At 26.2% G+C, this 20,071-nt stretch overlaps 1 protein-coding gene across 2 annotated transcripts; it reads left to right on the forward strand.

Moving 5' to 3' along the window:
- The first annotated feature begins 2,535 nt into the window (after positions 1-2,535).
- Positions 2,536-19,463, forward strand: LOC145849703 (uncharacterized). Of its 2 annotated transcripts, none has more exons than XM_082954731.1 (34): positions 2,536-2,609; positions 3,728-3,824; positions 5,838-5,935; positions 6,190-6,264; positions 6,490-6,576; positions 7,221-7,337; positions 7,391-7,523; positions 7,741-7,795; positions 8,122-8,162; positions 8,233-8,429; positions 8,581-8,729; positions 9,013-9,137; positions 9,205-9,349; positions 10,001-10,089; positions 10,260-10,372; positions 10,724-10,914; positions 11,106-11,241; positions 11,405-11,566; positions 11,777-11,960; positions 12,106-12,229; positions 12,481-12,580; positions 12,836-13,079; positions 13,344-13,592; positions 13,777-13,976; positions 14,259-14,358; positions 14,445-14,626; positions 15,178-15,321; positions 15,455-15,605; positions 15,955-16,093; positions 16,689-16,829; positions 17,290-17,337; positions 17,493-17,625; positions 18,438-18,542; positions 18,949-19,463. In XM_082954731.1, exons 2-34 carry the CDS (start codon positions 3,746-3,748, stop codon positions 19,150-19,152), a joined length of 4,440 nt encoding a protein of 1,479 aa, XP_082810857.1. In that variant the 5' UTR covers positions 2,536-2,609; positions 3,728-3,745; the 3' UTR covers positions 19,153-19,463. The 2 variants fall into 2 exon arrangements, with proteins under 2 accessions (XP_082810857.1, XP_082810856.1); XM_082954730.1 differs by having other exon boundaries at positions 2,537-2,609; positions 3,735-3,824.
- The last annotated feature ends 608 nt before the right edge of the window (positions 19,464-20,071 follow it).

Genomic DNA, 20,071 nt, shown 5'->3' on the forward strand with positions numbered 1-20,071 from the left:
AAAAAGAAATAAACTTTTGAAGATCATATTAAGAAACTTATCTAAAAAAATTAGAATTATCGGACTTATAAACTTGTTTAGAAAAGTAACTTGATTAACTAATTTTTTAATGGCAAATACTGATTTAATTTGTTCATAGATAATGTAAATTTAATAAGTTTCATGGTTTTTTTACCTAAATTCTTAGCGTATAAAATAGTATAGAGTATTTATTAGTAATAAAAATAAAAGCTTACTCTTGTAAAATCGGTTTCACAAATTCATATTTAACTAGTTTTAGAATATCTCCTAATGCTTGGATGAAGGTTTATTAAATTTTGTTAAATTTAGTTTATTCGCGCAGAAACTACTATGATTTTTATTTTTATAATTCAGTTATATGGTTATACATGTACGATATATTATTATTGTATTTTTATTGTTTAACGATCGACCTAGTTATCAAAACCTGGCCACTTAGCTGAAAGACGCACTAAAAGATACGAAATAGAAAAATAAACACAAAAAGTTAATTTTTTAAACAAAATATTTAAAATTATAATATAATAAAATTTTTAAAAATTTAAGCATGCATCAAGAGTTATAGTTATAGTTAATCATAAAAAAAACATTTTGCATTAATAAATAAACAAATGACGGAGCAATACATCTGTATTAGCAAAAAGTATGTATTTTTATTATCCAAAAAACTTTTAATCTACTTTTATTTTAAGAAAAAAAAAGCATTAACGTAAACTAACATTGTTAAACCATTAGATGAACCAATTAAATTTGAATTATTTTCAATATAAATGTGGTAAAAAAATTACGTTTACTAAAAAAAAAACGTTTTACGAGAAAATAGTATTACCTTATTCCTTTTAAGTTTGGCATAGACTTGAAATTCTACTCAGTCCTTTTTTTCGGTTTAAAGTTTAGATTTCTTTTACGTTCTAAACAGTCATATAAAATTATTTAGCTTTGAAAGTGAACCATAGTTTAATTCAATATTGTTTATTGAACGACAAATTCTTAGGACCGAAAAATGCACGAAAAAACCTTTCAGTTATCGAGTCGCACACCACTCAGATACCTTTTAACGTCTTGTCCAAGACAAAGTAATGATACTGTTAATAAACTTATGTTTATAAATAAGTTATGTTTTCTTTGAAATGGTTTAGCATTTAACATTTCATGAAAAGTAAATCTAATGATATTAAAAGTATATTTGTTTGATTTAGAACGAAAAGAATTGTTTAAGTATCAAAGCTTAGGTTACTTTAATAGTACTTTATTTTATAAGACTAAAATAAGTTTTAAATAACACATAACAACGAATATAATTGTAGTTTCGTACATACAAAAAATTTTCTGTTAAATAGTTGTCAAATAAATAAAATATTTCCGATAAAAGACTAGACTAGTGTTGTAGATATGAATTAATTATATTCAGCTATTTCTGTCTTTAATAAACGGTTTACTGAATTGAAGATATTTGCATTAAAACTTAAAAGTTTTGTGTAATATTTACTCATTATTGCTAAGGAGTTTTATTTTCTTGAAATTTAAAATACATTTTATTTAAAAAAAAAAACATTACAATTTACATGTATTGAAAAGCAAGAAAAAAGAAGTTAAGTAAAAAAAAATTGTTTTTTAGTTAGTGCCTAAATTACTATTTTTCTTACAACAGTAAATAAAAAACTGCAAAAGACGTTTAACTTACAACTTTTTTCTTGTTTTAATATTTTTTTTCTATAACTAAATATAAATTTTCTTTGCTTTCCTTTTGCTAAAAACATGAAAATCAAGTGGAGTTGTAGAAGTTCAAGTTTTAAAAAGTAAGAAAAAATAAATTTGCTTGAGGCAATCAACGGTACAAACACTTTCTTGTTGCAAACTTTTAAAAGGTACAAAACTTTAACAAAATTGTGTTAATCTTAAAAACTTCATATGCAATCTAAACAGTTATGAGGTAAGTTTTGAGAACATTTGTTACAGTGCTTGAGATTGCAGATTTAAAATTTTATTTATATTAACTATTTTTTTACCATTTAAAGTATTTGAACATAACCTGTATAGTTTTTAAAACCAACTTTGTTACTTTATTGATTTGGAAAAGTAGGTATTACAAGTTAAAATGCAAGTTCTTTCAAAGAAACTTTTAAATCAATTTTATTATATCAAAAAACATTTAAAAAATTTTCAGATTATAAGTTTATCCGCATACTCTTAACAACCTTTCAATGCAATAGTGTATTAAAAGAAAATATAAAAGATCAACAAACTAATAGTTGAAAAATTAACTATAGATTTGTACAATTCAGACAACTCTTTCAAATGTTATTATTACATAAGTTTGAATCGAAGCTATTCAAAAATATAATTTTATAACAAATTAAAAAAAAGCTTCATTTTTATAAGCTAGTTACAACAACTTTAAAAAATAAGCATTAAACTTAAATAAATTTACAATATACGCTATTTTGCTAAACTATTTATAAATATTTATTCTTATTACTGTAAAACAATCTTTTATTGTTTTTAAACTTGTTAGGTGTAGTTCCAACAAAAGAAAATGTAGAAGTTCTGTGCGAACGATTATTGTCGTACTTAGCATCCTTTTATGGGTAAGGTTTGAATATAAATATTTATAATGATAGTTGTTCATTAAAATGTTAACCTTTAATTCAATTTTCTGAGATAAAAACATAAAATATTGTTTATACTTTTAATTCACAAGTTAAAATTGAACCATAATTTTGTTATCAAACATAAAGTTTAGTTTATATATAGTAATTAAAGTAAAAATAAACTTGTAAAAACTTTATTACCTATAGCATAACTTGTAAATGAGCTACTTTGTTTATAAGTTTGTTCTACAAATAAAAAAGCTTACAAGTTAAAGTTTTTGAATGTTTTTTCTACATATAGTTTTAAACTGAGTTTTTGTTTATATACTAATCCGTTAATTTTATGTTTACATGCAAAAATAACCTATGTTTTTTAAGATTGTCGTTAAAAAGAAAATTTTTATTTATTTTTTCTTTGTAAAGTTATTTATATTTCTTGTTTCATATTTTCAAGTAACTCCAGTTTTGATGTCTGGGACCTACGTCGCAGAATATAAACAATTAAACAATATGTAATAAAAAGTAAAACAAATTACAAAACTAACATTTTAGTTATATTTAAACCATGTTGTTACATATTGAAAAAAAAAATTAAAGGTAAAACTAAGACAAATCAAAGTATCTCATTTAAGATTACCAAATAAAATTAAAATTGTTTCTTTTTTAAACAATAGTAATACTAAACTTTAATTTTAATCTTTTAATGCTTCGTTTAACAATTTAAAAGTTTTGAACTTGGCAATTAATCAAAACTTTGCAAAGAAAAGAATGATTCATGTGTTCCATTAAAATGTTTAAATCTTCAACTTTTACCTTTTCAAATATCTTATTATAATTTCTTAATATTTTTTTAAGTTTTATTTTTATTGCTTAATTATAGGTAGAAAATTTCAATCAATCAAAAATATTTGTTAATGGTAACAAATTTAATTCAAACACATTTATCCTGCTGATTAAAGCTAAATTGTTTTCATATAAAATAAACACAATCAAACGTTAATATTTTGTTCCAAGTTTTATTTAAAATTACAAACACCTGCTATTGATTAAGTAAAAGTAATTTAAGTTTTAAACATGATTGATCCGTTTTCTCATACTTGAAATAAATTTTAAAGTTTATAGGATGTGCAATAATGAGTTTCAGTGGATGGCTTTTGTATATAGATGAAGCTGCAATTCTTTACTACAAAAGTTTCACTGTTTTTTCTACTGGTTAGCAGCTTTAAATAGACGAAATTGATAATAGCTCTACAACATACAAATAGAAAAAAATATGAAAATTTTAAACTTTTTTTAAAATTATTTAAATCAATTTAAAGCTTTAATTTTAAATCTAATTTTAGACATTTTTAGACTCATACAAAAAAGTAAATTCTAACTAAAACTACCAACTTATATTTAAATAATTCTTTTTTGCATTAATTAAATACGACTAAGCCTAATAGCTAATTGATAGTAATGTTAGTGCCTAAATTGTCAAATTTTGAAGTAAGACTTAGTTCAAATGTTTTTTTAAGTCTATTAGACTTTTTAACTCTAAAATAACAAGTGCAATTATCTATAATATATGTATCTAAAATTTTAAAATTATGTCTAGATAAGTGTATAATTACTTAATATAACTGTCTACTTAAAAAAATGATATATGTTATGTCTAAAATCAACACACTGCTAATTTTAAGTTTTGTTTTAAATAAGAAAAAATTATTCAAATTATAAAATAAAAAGTGATTTTAAGCAAAAAATACAACTAAGTAAGTTTTTCTTTCGTTATTGGTTTAGTTATTATAAATACCCTGAATTTCAAATACTTTCTTATTAGTGTTTATGTGTTTAAATAAAAAGTTGTAACCTTATTTTTGGGGAACGGGTCAAGATTGCACGAAGACAAAGTTGCACGAGGTTACTGAATTGCACGAAGACAAAATTCCACGAAGATACTTTTGTACGAAGACAAATTTGTACGAGATGTCAAAACTGCATAAAGAATATTTTGCACCAAAGGTCAATTTTGCACGGAGGGTTATTTTTGCACGAGAGTAAAATAGAACAAAAAAAACAGAAGAAATAAACTAGAATATAAGCTAATAAAAAAACAAAACAAAAAGTTACTGACCGAGGGTAAGGGTTAGGCTTAGGGGTAACAGTGATAGTAAAAATATAACTAAAATTTAAAAAAAAAGTCAACCCGTGCAAATTGTCTCCGTGCAAAAGTGTCTTCGTACAAACTTATCTTCGTGTAATTTTATCCCCTCGTGCAAAAGTTTCTTGGTGCAAAAGTATCTTCGTGCAATTTTGTACGCTCATGCAAATTTGACAGCTACCCTTATTTTAGAGTAGAAAACTAAACTTTAATTTGAGTTAGCTTTAAAACTTTGTTTTACATTATACAAAAATATACTCTTTTATTAAATTCATGTTTCTTAAAAAAAAAACAAGTTATTTTTGTATCTAAATAGTTCAATGTTATTAACTCGTTAATATAAATTTAATTTTAACTAGCCTTATTTTGCTTTTGAATTATAATTAAACAGTCATAACTTTATTATGTCTATTTGAGACTAATTTAACATAACAATGGTTAATAAGGTTTGTTATGAACTTATTTTGATTAAATACTAATGTTAATAATGTTTATAAAAATTGAATTACAGTATATGTCTATCAAAACATAATAAATAAACCACAAATAACTTATTAATGCAAAATAAGTTAAACTATAGAACTATATTGAAAGATTACTAGCATTTGCTTTAATGTTTTAAACTTATTTTCAAAAGTAACAGTTAGGTTTTATTATACAACTTTATAAAAAAAATTATAAGTATAACAGTTTTCAACGGAAAAATGTCAAAAACTTTCAGCACGTTTTGCCAGTAAACCGAAACAATTGATGAAATTAAAGTTAATTTGTATATAAAGATTCATTAAACTTCAAAAGCTTGAAATATGTTCAAAAACAAAACTTAAACATAGGTCGGATTCTTAATATAATCTGTTATCCCTTAAAAAAGTATCTACTATTTTCACTAAAACTAAATAAAACAACTACATACTAATTTAAACTCGTTTAAGAATATATAACTGGTTAATAGTATTAGTTTTGAATATGTAACTTGATTTTAGTCTTCTCACTTTGTTAGATACTCTAAGTTGAATACTACGTTATAACTAAACTTATATTTGTACTCTTCAAACTAAAAAAATTCCAAACTTTCAATGCAGCACTGTACGTGATATTCGCAAGTGGGATTGTCTTTCTGGTACTTTCACTACTTGGAACGTGTGGAGCAACAATGAAAAGCAAAGTTTTAATTTTTCTCGTTAGTTTGTTCGAAATAATCATAAAACAAGCCTTCAGTTAAATATAGAGTTAACCTTTTGTATAAAAATAAAAAAAAGAGAATAGTTGTTGAAGCTTTAAATTATGATCAATATAGACTTTAATAAGAAAATTTTCATAAAAATACAAGCGTTAAACTTTAGAACTATGAAAAATTTCAACCTTAATAGTATAGAGCAATTGATTATACAGTTATTAAATAATGCATAATTTTTATTTTATTTATTTCAACAGTCACTTTCAACATTAGTTATAGTGTGTGTTGGAGAAATCATTGCTGTCGTATATTTCGCTAGCTACAGAGAAGATGTAAGTTTTTGGTTTTAGTATTAATGATTGCTTAGTTATAAAAAAACTAGAATAGTGCATTAAATTTAGTAATTGCTTAATTTGACTAATAAGTTTCTATTTGCAAGTTTTTGATACATTTCCAAAAATTAAAGATTTATATTTTAGTTGTAAAAGTAATAAAAAAACTTTATCGATAAGCATATAAAATATTATGAGTAAAAAATATGGCAAAATTAAAATCAGATAACAATGAAACTTGAAGCTTGGACTACCGAAATGTTTAAAATACCTCAACAGGATAAAAAGATTGTTGATCGTATACAAGCTAATGTATGTTTTCTTTATTACTGCAGTAACTACTGACAAACTATATAAGAAATCATGAATACTATATTATTTAAACTTAAAATAGTTAAATATATTGTGTATTGAACGACAAATAAAAGCGCACAAAATGTTTGGTCCTAAGACCTAGTGCACGAAAAAACCTTTCGGTTATCGAGTCGCACACCACTTGGATACCTTTTAATGTCTTGTCCAGGACGAAAAAACTAAGTATGTTTTCATACAAAACTTTATATGACAAATATAAACTAACATAATGTAAAAACACTTTTACTTTTTTATATTCATTTTTTTCTAAGTATATTTGTAAACTTATAATCAGAATTAATTTACCCGTTGTTTTTAATTTTTATAGTATAACTTTATACCACTTAAATATTTTTCTTTAAACAAATAAGTCAATTTAGTATGATTATCGAAAAAATTGTTATTTAAAGTCTTAAAACTATGCAACTTGTCTAATAAAAAGTTAGTTTTATCTAGGATACTAATGCCTAAAAATTTTTAAATTATCTTGTTTTAAGAATTTTTTTAAAATTAAATTTTAATATATTATTTTTATTAAGTAACTTACTTTGTAAATAAAATTAATTTAAACAAACCAAGAAACTAGCTAAAAGTTTTTAAAGATGAAATGTTGCGGGTTCAATTCGCCCCGTGACTACCCGGATGCGCCACCTAGCAGCTGTTTGACCGGAAAAGTGTTTGCCACAGGCGTGCTAACAAGACAAGAGTACTACCAGCAGGTAAGTGGACTAATTTCAAAGTGTTTTTAAAGTAAAACAAAGTGTTTTTCTAGGGATGCAGTAGTGTACTGGAATCCTTTGGTAACTGGATAATTTATTCCTGGCCAGTTTGGTTAACGACCATTTTTATATTTCTGGTCCAAGTAATCACTGCTGTTTGCGACGTTTTTTACTTGTTGCAGTTAGGTTTGTTCGTAAAAAAGATTTTTTCTATAACAAAATCTAAACTTTTTTTATGGACGTAAAACCTTTTTTGTGTATTTTAAGTTATATTCAAAGTTATAAGATGATACATTCGTGTTTAATAAAAAGATACATATTAGAAAAAAAAAGGTTTTGAAAAAATTTCAAAATATTTGTCTACATTTATAATAGTTTTAAACAGTTTAAAAATTTTCAACAGTTGACAGAATAGACTATGATGATAAGTTCGATGAAGAAATTTCTGAGCTAATCGAGTTTGATATTAGTATTTTTCTTAAAACACATTGCTAAATTAATGTCAACATTTTGGGTTTTTAATGATTTTGTATTTCTTATCATTTTTATATTTTACTTTGAAGTTAAAAAATGCAAATTAAAAACTTACCAACAACATAATCACATCTTACCTTAAAGTAAATTATTTTTGTGATCTAAAGCTAGTTAAAAACAGATTTTTATGAATTATACTCTTACGAAACCTTTTGTAATTTTAATTAAATAGATAAAAAAGGTTTAGATTAATTAAAGGTGTAACGATAAAAGCTGAGCCAAAAAGTATTTACAAATTAAACTTTTCCAGCAAAGATATTGATCTAAAAGGAATGGAAAATCTCTGTCAAGGTATGTATATAGCAGTTTTGTAACAAAAAAGAGAGATCTAATGAAAATAATTATATCTATTTTTTATCAGAACTTTTAAAACCTCGCGTTTACGAGTTAAAAAGACGCAACGAAGAAATACCGTTCGGCTTTGAGTTTGAATACAGAAGCTCCAACTTCTATGTGAGCACAGTGTCTGCGAATAGCATTGCAAACATGGCTGGATTCACCGTTGGTTCGAAGATAGTCGAAGTAAATGGAACTTTGGCTCCGTCTACTGGACTACAGGTTAGACGTCATTTACAACCCTTTTTAAGTGTAATAAAAAAAACTAGATTACATAATTTTGCTTAAAAAATAGTTTGCTTATACGATTTCCTTGCAAATTTAGATGAGTAATACCTCTAAAATTTGCAGTAAAATTGTGCAAAAATTACAGGAGCTGACAGATATCATTAACAGTTGCGATTCAGAATTGAGAGTTCTTCTTATCGACAAAGCGACACTTGATTCCTATGACTATCATGACGTAACTATTAACTTACACAACGTAGAAGGAATCACTACGAATTTACCAGCTGTAAATAGGTACTTAAAGTTACCCTTAATTTTTCCTTCAATAAATACTTAAACAAAATGTTTTTATACCACCATAGTCTTGTTAATAAAACCTTTAGCCAATTTTTCATTTTGTGAAGTTCATATTGCTTTTTAAGATGTTGCCCCTTACACTTTTTATAAGAGTTTGTACTTACGGAATTTTAAATTTTACAATTATTTTATCGTGTAGTCATTAAGTGTACTGCAATAAAGAATAGAACTTTATGCTATTCAATATGTATACAAAAAAAAAAACAACTACGAAAATTAGACCTCGTTTGTGTGTTATTGACAAATCATCTACTTCCGGTTTCGGTTTCAATTTGCTTTATCTAGAAGACCGAAAAGGTGAGTTCGTGGAAGAAATTTTTCACGGAGGGCCTGCGTTTCAAGCAGGTATGACGTACAGTAAAAAGTTGTATTTTGTAAAACACAGTTAAATAAACTATATTGGTTTTTGTAGGGTTAAAAGTAGGAGATCGAATAGTGGAAGTCAACGGTGTCAATATAGAATGTAAAAAGTCCAGACAGGTCGTAGACATGATTCAAAAAAGCGGCCAAATAGTTTGCTTGCTTGTCGTTGACCCAAAAACTGATGCCTTTTACAGGTATTTAAAAATACTGACAAAACGTTTTTTTAAACTACAACTTTATTTAAAATTGAGCTAACTTGACTGATTAGTATAAACAAGTAAACTATAAGTAAGCTTTACTAAGTGAAAAAACATTTAAAGTGTATTTAATTAAACTTAAAAAATCTCGTAGGCTACGTAGCTCTTACAAAAGCTATAAAAATTACATTTTTAATTATAAACACTTAAGCAATTATTATATCTAAAATACTTAATAAACATTTAAAATTAGATAATGTAAAATTTACATTCAATAAATTTTAAAGAACATTTTTTCAAAGTTTTTTGTCTAGTTTATTTAATTTTCTACATAAGCTTAATTAATTCAAGAACACTTGTTTTCTTAAGACTTAACTTGTCCTTTTTATGTAAAACATTAAACTTATATTTAAAAAAATGTTATTTTTTAGAATATGTTGTAAGAATTGCTTTTAAAAATATTTTTTTTTTATTCTGAATTATGATTTTTTTGTTCAGAAAGAATTGTTTTATTACTATTAATTCTAAAAAACATACAACAACTTTTGATGATGTACCTTAAAATACGAATAATTTTTTTGTTGACTTTAAAGGTAAAACTTTAATTTGTATGCTTTGTTATATTTAAAAGTTAGTTGCTTTATGTAGAAAGAAAGCAGTCACGGTCTCTTCATCATTGGCAAGTGATTTTTACGCACCAGCTAGCAACTCTCAAAACAGTGATTTAATATCATTAGGTAATTTCTTTTTTATACATATAAAACGTAACTTGTTTTAGTAAACTAATTTGAACTTGTATTTTTCATAAAGTGATGCAACTGTTTAAATCTTGCCTTTAAACTTTTTGTAAAAATTTTATTTTAAAGTTATCTTAGATAAAATCTACTATAAACTAACATTAAAACAGCTGGAAGGAAAACACGAAAAAAGTCAGTCAAACCCCGATACTGTCAACTTGTCAAACGAGCTAAAGAGGAGTTTGGACTTTATGTCGTAATCGACAACCAAAGAATCGGTCAAGTAAATAATATTTATACTATATATGAATTTTATATGTTATAGTAGATTTTTTTATAAAATTTCATATTAAATTATACTGTTTTTTTTTGTTAAAAGTAGTATACAGCTGGAACTTAATCTATTTATAAAAGTCACAAATAACTATTGTGTTTCACTAAACATAGTTTTTCCTACATATAAAATAATAAACTTTTTAAAACCTAATATCTGAAATATTAATAAAAACTTGTGCAAATAATGCTAAGAGGCGACGTTAATTACTTTAAGTTTATTAAAGAGTTTTTCTAAGATATTAATTTTACTAAAAGTCTCAAAAGAAACTTATAAAACTTCTACTTTCATATATTTCAGGTGATCAGGTGGATAGACAGCGGAGGGGCGGCGGACAGGGCCGGGTTAAGGATCGGTGACCGGATAGTCGAGGTGAACGGTTTAAACGTGGAGTATGAGAACCACCAGAACCTGATCAGCGTGATAGGAATGTGCAAGAACACCGCCCACTTCATTGTGGTTGACGAAGACTACGACCGTGCTTACACAAGGTTTTATATTATTATATTCTGTATTATTTTATTTACAAATATTCCAGCGAACTTGCTTCGCTAGGAACTTTATTTTCAAACATTTATCTTGAAACTTGGAATATTTATTATATTATTTTATTCTTTAGTTTATAAAAAGTAATTTGAATAATAAATGCCTAAGTTAAATTGAAAAAACACTGTTTTTAAAGAAACAAGCCGCGGTTGTGTCGACTTTTTAAAGAAGATGAGATGTTCGGCTTTTGTATTGACTATATTCCGTCCAACCATGGACACTACATAATACAAGTTGACAGCTCAGGGCCAGCGCATAGAGCTGGCTTGCAGGTGAATTTTGAATGAACTTACGATCTAACTTAAACCTGTTGTATTTTGGAGAGTGTATTTTTTTTTGAAACTTTACAATACATTTTAAGCAATTTTTGAAATGTTTTTGATTTAATCTAATTTAGCTCCAGGTTTATGTAAGGTTTAAAGTACTTTTTTACAGATTGGTGATAGGATTATACAAATAAACGGGCTGACAGTTGAAGACAAAAACAAGCATCAAATACTTGAAGTACTGCGAAAGTGCGATAATGAAGTCATAATACTCGTAATTGATAGAAAATCTAGCAAGCACTACAAGCGCATCAACCAATTTAAAAGCGAGGTATAACTATTTAGCTTCATTTTTTGTTTAAAAAAATGAGTTTAAGTATATTTTTATTTTGAAATAAGCTGATATTTAAAGATTTTCATTCTATAAAATTCAGTAATATAAAAACAAGTTCCTGAAAAAAGCCAACAAGCTATAACACAGGATTGAAAGAAGTAGCGCTAGTTTTTAGTTTTATATTACTATTTAAATAATTCTAAAAAGGGAACAATCGTTGACTTGGACAATATATCGATTCCTGAGCAACCAATGCTTCTGCCAAACGACGTTTACGACAACTATTCAGGACTAATGTCGCTTAAGAGCGGAGCTCCCAATATTTCCATGCATGACTCAATCTCTATGACATACGATTCAAGAACTACCGGAAGCATGAGTTTACTAGGAGGTTTTTATTAATCTTGTGTATACTTAAAATCAGGGAAATTGTTAAAATCTAACACTAAAATGTTTTTTAACAACCCAAATTAAATCCTTTAAGCATGTAGTAGAGTAAAAAGAGTTCAAATCGCATAAATTTTTGTATTTGAAAGGTGCCTTACATCAGGAGGACGCACGTGAAGCCATGCGTGTGTGCTTGCTGAGAAAATCTTCAAATGAAGAGCACGGATTCTTCCTGGCTGTGGATCGTGACAGGAACGGCCAGATCGTTCAGAAGTAAGTTCTTGGTTGATGCGATTTGACATGAAATATCATAACGAATTATTTTTCTTATTACTGATTTTTTTTGTAAAAGTTAGAAGAACAGAAAAAACTTTAAGCTAAAAAAAGTGTTGTTGTATACTTATATTTCAATTTGATAAAATAAACATCTGTCCATTAATGTTTACCGAAGAGTATCTTTAAGTTTAATTCTTAGATTAGATAGTTTTAACAAAATGTTAGAGTTTCTTTTTTGTAATTTTCAGGGTAATTCCAGGAAGTGCAGCTGACAGATGCGGTCTTATGGATGGCGACAGAGTTGTTTGCATAAATGAGCACAAAATAGACAAACTTTCGCATGACCAGGTTATCATTTTTTATCTATGTATTTTAGTATTTAAAAAAAGTTTATTTGCAAACTAAGTTTCGCTCAAACAGCTCGTCAGTGCTTAAAATAAACTAAACTTCATATAATAATTCTTAATCTTAGCTAGATATTTTTAAGTTCATGTTATTTTTTTTATTAAGCGTAAATTAAGTATAATAATTTGTTAAGAAATTTTTTTAATGAACTAACACTACGCACAGTGTAACAAAACTTCTTTTTTTTTGCATTTAAAGGTAGTGCAGATGATAAACGAGGGAGGAGACGCGATCGCGTTCACGGTGATCGACGAACGAAACGACCAACTACTACATGGACGAAATGACGACAAAACGCACAACGCGTACCTTTACAAGCTGCAACGAAACTTGCAACCGCTGGAGGGCGTGACGCAGCAGGGATTCGGTTTTTACTTGTGGTACGACGATGACGGGCATTACGTGCAGGAAGTGACGAGCGGTAGTCCGGCAGACTCAGTAGGTAAACTGTTTTAATTGATAAATAAATTCAAAAAAGTGAAAACTGCGTTTTAGTCGTTTGTTGTTATTCTAAAAACTAAAGTTACTAAAACGTCAATTGCAAGGCTTGCGGAAGGTTTAGTAACTTTATTTTCTATTTTCTAAAGCTTTTTATATTTTATAAAATAACAAATTCTAGTACTTTTCAGTTTTTTATACATTAACTTTTGATTGTTAATATTTTTATACAGTTCTGTATAATTACTTTCAAATAATTTTATTTAAGGAATGAGAATAGGCGACAGATTGATTGAAGTTAATTCTATCAACATTGAAAATCACACGAACGAAAATATTTTTCACCGGATAAAAACGTCCAGTTCCAAGCACCTTCACATGCTTGTCGTTGATCACAAGACTTTTTTGCATTGCAAGCGCCATCAGGTGGATATTAAATCTCTACCGGTTATTTGCAAATCGGACCAAGGAAGACCTCAAGAAGTTGCAGAAAGTTTAGTTGCTGAAAGTCAAAAAGGTCAAACTTTTGTTGTTTGTGTTATGTTTGTTATTAACAATTCTTTGATACATATTGTCAATCAAGACTAGTTTAAAAATTAGTTTCAAAAACAAAATTAATTATCTCTTCTAAAACCGTTAATTTTTATATATTCGTTACTGAGCTTTATTTAACTTTTGTCGTACTTACTTATTTTTTTTAGAAGCGTCAAAAGTAGAATATTCGGAGCACGAAGTGACGCTTTTTAACGAAAAGCGCAAAAAGTGGAAAAACTTTGGACTCAACCTGGCATACTCTAATTCGTTCATGCAAACATCTTCCAAATCTCACGTAGTTCACTGGGTGGCACAAGGGAGTCCAGCTGATGAAGTTGGTATGAGAGATGGTGACCAAATTTTGCAGGTTTTATAGTTATTTTAAAAGTTTCAATTTGATTTTTTTTAAAACTTTTATCTAGTTTTTATACAGTACAATATAATCATTATTATGCAGTGTTTAAACTTTGTTTTTATCAACTAACAACATCTTAAAAAAGTAAAATGTATTGCCAAGCGTATAAGAAATTTAAAATGTCATGTAATACTAACAAACGGTTTTCCATAGAAATATTAAATTATTTTATGAAATTATTTACTTCTTGTTCACAAATGCTTTTGAAAAGTATTGATACATTACATTTAAAAGGTAAATGGCAAAAACGTAGAAGATATAGACCATGACGAAGTTATGGTTTTGATTAATGAAAGCGATGAAATACTATCACTAAGAATAAAGTTTTCAAAAGGTTTTTATTTGTATACTTTGCAAAATTTTACTTTTTTTATAAAAGTTTACTTTAATAGTTATAAATAGATAAAATATTTTTGTTAGAAAAACAAGAGACTCGAAAGATTGTAATAACAAAAACTTCAAGCAACGCTGAAGGCGTAACTAGCAACTCGAGCTTCGGTTTTAGTTTATGGTTCAACAAGGAAGGTCATTTTGTTGATGACGTAACAATTGGTGGTCAAGCAGATAATAATGGACTCAAACCTCATGATATGTTAATAAAAGTAAGTTTAAGTTTTTAGATAAATGATAATAAACCATTGCAATGAAGAAACATACTTTAAAAGTTATCACAAAAATTTACTAAGCAAATATTTTACTTATTAACGCTAAAGTTAAAGAGTAATATTTAGAGTCTGGGAAGTGAGTATAAATGAATAAGAATATACTAAATAATAAGAACAATGATTTCCAAACAAATCAAAACTTTTATAAGCTAAGTTTTGTTCATTAATGTTCTAATAGTTTTTCATTAACCTGGATTTTTAAAACACCACTAAAAAACTGATTGGCTACAGTAGTTATGTTTTCAAAAAAACATTTGCTTGGTAAGGCCTTAAACAAACTTAAATAGCGTAACACAAATTAGGTTTGAAAATATAGTAATATTCTTTTTTTTTCAATCATGCTATCCAGGTTTAGTTCCACTAACTTTTAAATTCTTTAAAAATTCAAATGTAACACATTTTGTTTCTGTTTTATTTAGAGTAGTATACTTAAATTTAAATTGTAAACAATTAAATTGACTTTTAAAATTTAATAACTAAACTCCCAGGTAAATGAACATGATGTGGCTAACAAGACTCATGAACAAGTAGTGAGATTAGTTAAATCTTCTGGTGACACTATTACGTTAGAAGTAACAACATCACTTAAATCGTACCATCAAGCTGCAAGAAGTGAAGAAGTTATATTGAAGGTATAAAAACATTTAAGAGATATAGTAAAGTAAAAGCACTAATTAAGTAAGTTAATGAATATGGTAATTCGAAATACTCTCTTTTTTCAAATACGATTACCGAAAGTAAACTTTATTATTGCTTTTTAAATAGATAAATCGAAAGCGAGGTAGTTTTGGATTTGGACTTAACAGAGATGATAGAAGCTTTTATGTTGAAGCAATTTCGCCCAATAGTGCTTCTGAAGAAAGTGGATTAAGAGTTGGAGACCGAATATTGCTAATTGATGATGTCGATATTTCTAGTTGGTTTTTTTAACTACAATACGTAAAATTATTTAAAAAAAGATGGTTGAATATTTGTTATTAACAAAATTAACAAAAAATGTTTTTTTCTACATACTTTTCTGTTTAAAGTATTAATGTTCACAGTTTGTATTTAACTTAAACGCACATTAAACTTTTAGTTTGCCAAATATCGTCATCGTTTATTTTTCGTTTACCAAAAATATTCAAGAAATCTTTAAAACTAAAATTATTTTATGTAATTTGTTTTAGAAGTAAAGATACCTAAATATCATCAATTTAATTTAAAATAAAACTTTTAAACAAAAGTTTAAAGTATAAACTTACTTATATGCAACTTTTTTTCAGATTTTAATCAATCGGATGTAGTAAATATGGTAAAGTCTTCAAATTCAATAAAGCTATTGGTTTTGACGACTAAAAAGCGAGAAGAACTGTTCAAAAATTCAGCAAGATCTTCAAACAGAATCGACCGCGTTGAAGTTAAGTAAGTATTGTTTATTCATTATAAAATATTTTTTGAGAGTAACAAAACAAGAGTTTTTTAAAAACTGAAGCTACAAAGTATTTTATTCGAAGAAAAAGATCGATTTTAGATGTTTTGAAGGTTGTTCATAACATTATTGCAATCACTTAAAAAACATAGAAATAAAATTTCAAATTGTTAATGTAAACAGCTTAACTTTATTAAACTTGTTCTTCAATTTTTCAATCAAGCTTAATATATAAATCAACTTTGCTCTAATATAGTTTAAACACAGTTAAAACAGTTTGTTGATTGTATTTGTAATTATAGTATTTATAAAAACTTAAGCTTTAAAAAAACCTAAAATACTTTAGAATTTTATATTTTTTAAATGACCTAATAATTAATTATTTAAATTTTTAGTATAATTTGTTTTTGTTTAAACTCGTGCTTTTTTATTTAAAAAACTCGTTTAGTTTTCTTAATAGTTTAAATTTAACATGGATAAAAATATAATTAAGTAGTTAACTTTAAAATTTGATTACTGTTAAATAAAAATTTTCTTGTGTTTTTAAAAGTATATTTTAAAGTATAGTCATGCCTAATAAAAAAAAAGGGAGGACTCTTCTATTCTAAGAAAATTGTTGGATGACGAAGATATAGGAATAGAAGTTGTAAAAAGACGACAATCATCAACAGTTAAAGATGAGCACAAAAACGCTAAACAAGTTAAACATAAAGAAGAAATAAAACCTTCGTTAGTTTTTTTTTTCAATTTTTGTAGTTGAGATTTCATAATTTTAAATGATTTCTTTTATTTAATAGATAAATAATATAAGCTTAGTTTGTTTCAAATCAATTCCGAAGTTATTTAGTGATCTGCTATAACATATTAACTTTTTTTATATAAACTTTTAAAAAATAATTACTATGTTGACAATGTTTTCAGATAGTGTTAAGTGCATAAAACTATTGTTAGTAATTAATATTTTTTAATATATTTCATATTTCCTTTGTTTATCAGAACATCTTATTTAAAGTGCGAGCAAATGTATGCTTGAATGATATAATAGCTAAATGAACATTAACAAGTTTATCTTTTGGTAAAAATGATTTCAAATACTTTTATCATTCAATCAACAAGAAATAAGTATATAGATTTACAATAAACTGCTTAAACATTTTACTATAGTATAGCTAAACTAAATTTTTGACAGGTATACACTTAGATCAAAGCAACAAGAATCAGATGGAAATAAGAAAAGGTTAATTTTCTCCATGCTTACTTATATATTTCAAAAGCATCTTTTAAGACATTTAAACTAAAAAACTTAGACTTTAGAAACTGATTCTTTTAAATTGTTGTACTTTAGTTTTTTGATTTAACAAAGTAATTTAAAACTCTATTACAAATGATTAGAAAGTCATCTCTGTCAAAAAGATTAAGTCTAAGGAAAAATTCTAGCCGTAGTTTAGGTGAAGACAATGTAGCTTTTATGACGTCACAGTTTGACAACAATGAAGATGACGAGGATGAAGTTTTCAACAAGCAGGTTATTTTGTATATGTTTTCTTAAAATTAAAAACAATTTTATACGAGAATCACAAACTTAGACATCATCACCAATCATTTGTGTGCAAGTGTTGAATGTTATGTTTAAAACTTTGTCACTTTTAATTACATAGTTATATTTACTTTATCTTTATATATATAGAGATTATTTAACCATTAAAGCTTTGAGAATAAGTTGTTTCTGATTAATGTTCAAACGTTAACATACAAAACATTTATAACCACGAAAAAAAGTAAAATAGGACAGTTTAAAGTACAAAATTTTAATAAGCTAAAGATACCTTTATATCCATAATCTAACTCATGTATTTAATTTAGTAAGGCAGATGGTTTCCAAAAGTGCTCCATGTGGTCCCAATATATGCATATCTTAGCAAGTTAGGGAGCGAAAATCTGCAAAAGGGTCATAAAATTTACACTAGATATTGTAGAGTTTCTGTTGAAGAGCTGAAAAAACTTATGAAAATTTTACAAGAGATTTAAAACTTACACTAGATATTTTGGGGGTTTGTTATGAGGAGGGGCGATCATTTTTTAGTTTTCAAAAAATACTAAAGTTAATTTTGGAAACGCTGACGTAAGGTTATATACGAATAACGATCATAGTTATTTTTTAATTAGAGTTGTACCTTTAGTTAATTTTCGTTTAAAGTTATTGTAATTAGATGCTTATCTGATTTATTTTTTTGCTTTTTTTTAAAGGATTTATTTGAAGAAACAAAAAATACGTGAGATAGCACCAAAAAAATTATTATTATAATTATTGTTTTTAAAGAAATTTTTACTGTGTAGATATTGGATGGAAACTTTGCAATGACTAAGATGAGAAGTATGGACCCAGTGAAATCAGTTTTACAAAACAGGACTTCATCTGTCAATGTTGAAGATAAATCAAATGTAAGACAAAATTTATAAACTAAATAAAACTAAACTACATATAAAAACCAGTTATGATTGTTTTAATAACAACTATTTTTTAAATTGTTTAAAGTTTTTATTAAACCGTGAGTGTTTGATTTTAAGTCTGCAAATTAAGCAGGTTTTTGTTCAAAAAAAAAAGAATCTATAAAGCTTCTAAGTTATTTTTTTTTAGTTATGAACAACTGCAATATTATTTTCTAAAAATCGTTTTAATTTTAGTTAAGTATTTATTGATAATACTTTTTATTACATTAAGCCCTACACTGTAGGGCCTACAGGATGAAGCATTGTTATATATTTAGAACCTTTTAATTAAATCTTAGTCAAGTGTCTACTTTAAAAACAGAAAATTACAAACGTGTAATGTCAAATATATAAACAGATACGGAAAAAACGAAAATTTAATCTTCCTAAAAACGACGGAAAGCGCAACAACACAGACAAGTGGAGGTTCAAAGTTCATGACAGTCGAAAGCAGAGTGTTCTCGATGATGTCATACTAGAGGTAGACGAAGAACACAACGAAATTACTTCAAGTATCAAACCGAAAGAAGGTTACGGCGCAACAGCAACATCAAGTGTTTAAAGTAGAGGACTAAAAAATTAACACTGAGAGTTATTTTGTGTAGAAACTTTTAATACTTTTTTTTTGAGGTGATAAGTTATTTGCTTGCTTTATAATTGCCAAATACTTTATTTTAAACTATATATTGCGTTTTTTCGTTTTGGTTATATTATAAGTATATTTTAGCAAAATTAAGTGAAAAGTTTACATTAAAAATACTAAAGTCAAACTTACATTTAAGTTATTTTATAAAACTATTAATACTATATAAGTGTAAAAAGGAAGAATTAGTTTAGATTCTCAATTTGTATACTTATATTACTTCTTTTTACTCGAAACTCTAAAGCATCATATTTTTAAGCTTAATGCTTCTTTTTTCAACTTGACTTCTTTGTTAAAAATAAAATCACTTTTTGTATTTTATTTTTTGTTATTACGATAGCACACATTGTTCACTTATGTGTTGAATTTGCTTTCTTGAAAGCGAAAGTTAAAATATTTTTGATTTTAATAAGCTTTCCGCTCATAGGACTGAAAGCTCTTCGATAGAAAGTCGAACATGCTAATTAATTAATTCTTCTACAGAGAAATCATAACAAAATTTAGCTCTAATTGATAAGAAGCTAGATCCAGTAACTTACACTTTAATGCATGTCTTAAAACTAAAACTATAAAAATACAAGAAAAATTATTATAGAAAACTACTATTTTAAAAAGAGTATGATTTTAATTTTTTTTAATGCATTTAACAGCACATTTATTTTTTTAAACACTTGAGCTTTAAGAAGAAAAAAAAAACCACTCATGAACAAAAAAATAGCAAAATAAATTTATTACAGTATAATTTATTTTAAAATTTTGAAAGTGATTTTTTTAAGTACTGTTCAATTTAAAAAAATTGTTAATGTGCATCAAAACTTTTATATAACAGTAAACTTTT

Source organism: Thalia democratica, chromosome 2 (genome assembly GCF_965202585.1).
Source record: "Thalia democratica chromosome 2, ktThaDemo2.hap1.1, whole genome shotgun sequence".
In the NCBI taxonomy this organism is placed as follows: Eukaryota; Metazoa; Chordata; class Thaliacea; order Salpida; family Salpidae; genus Thalia; species Thalia democratica.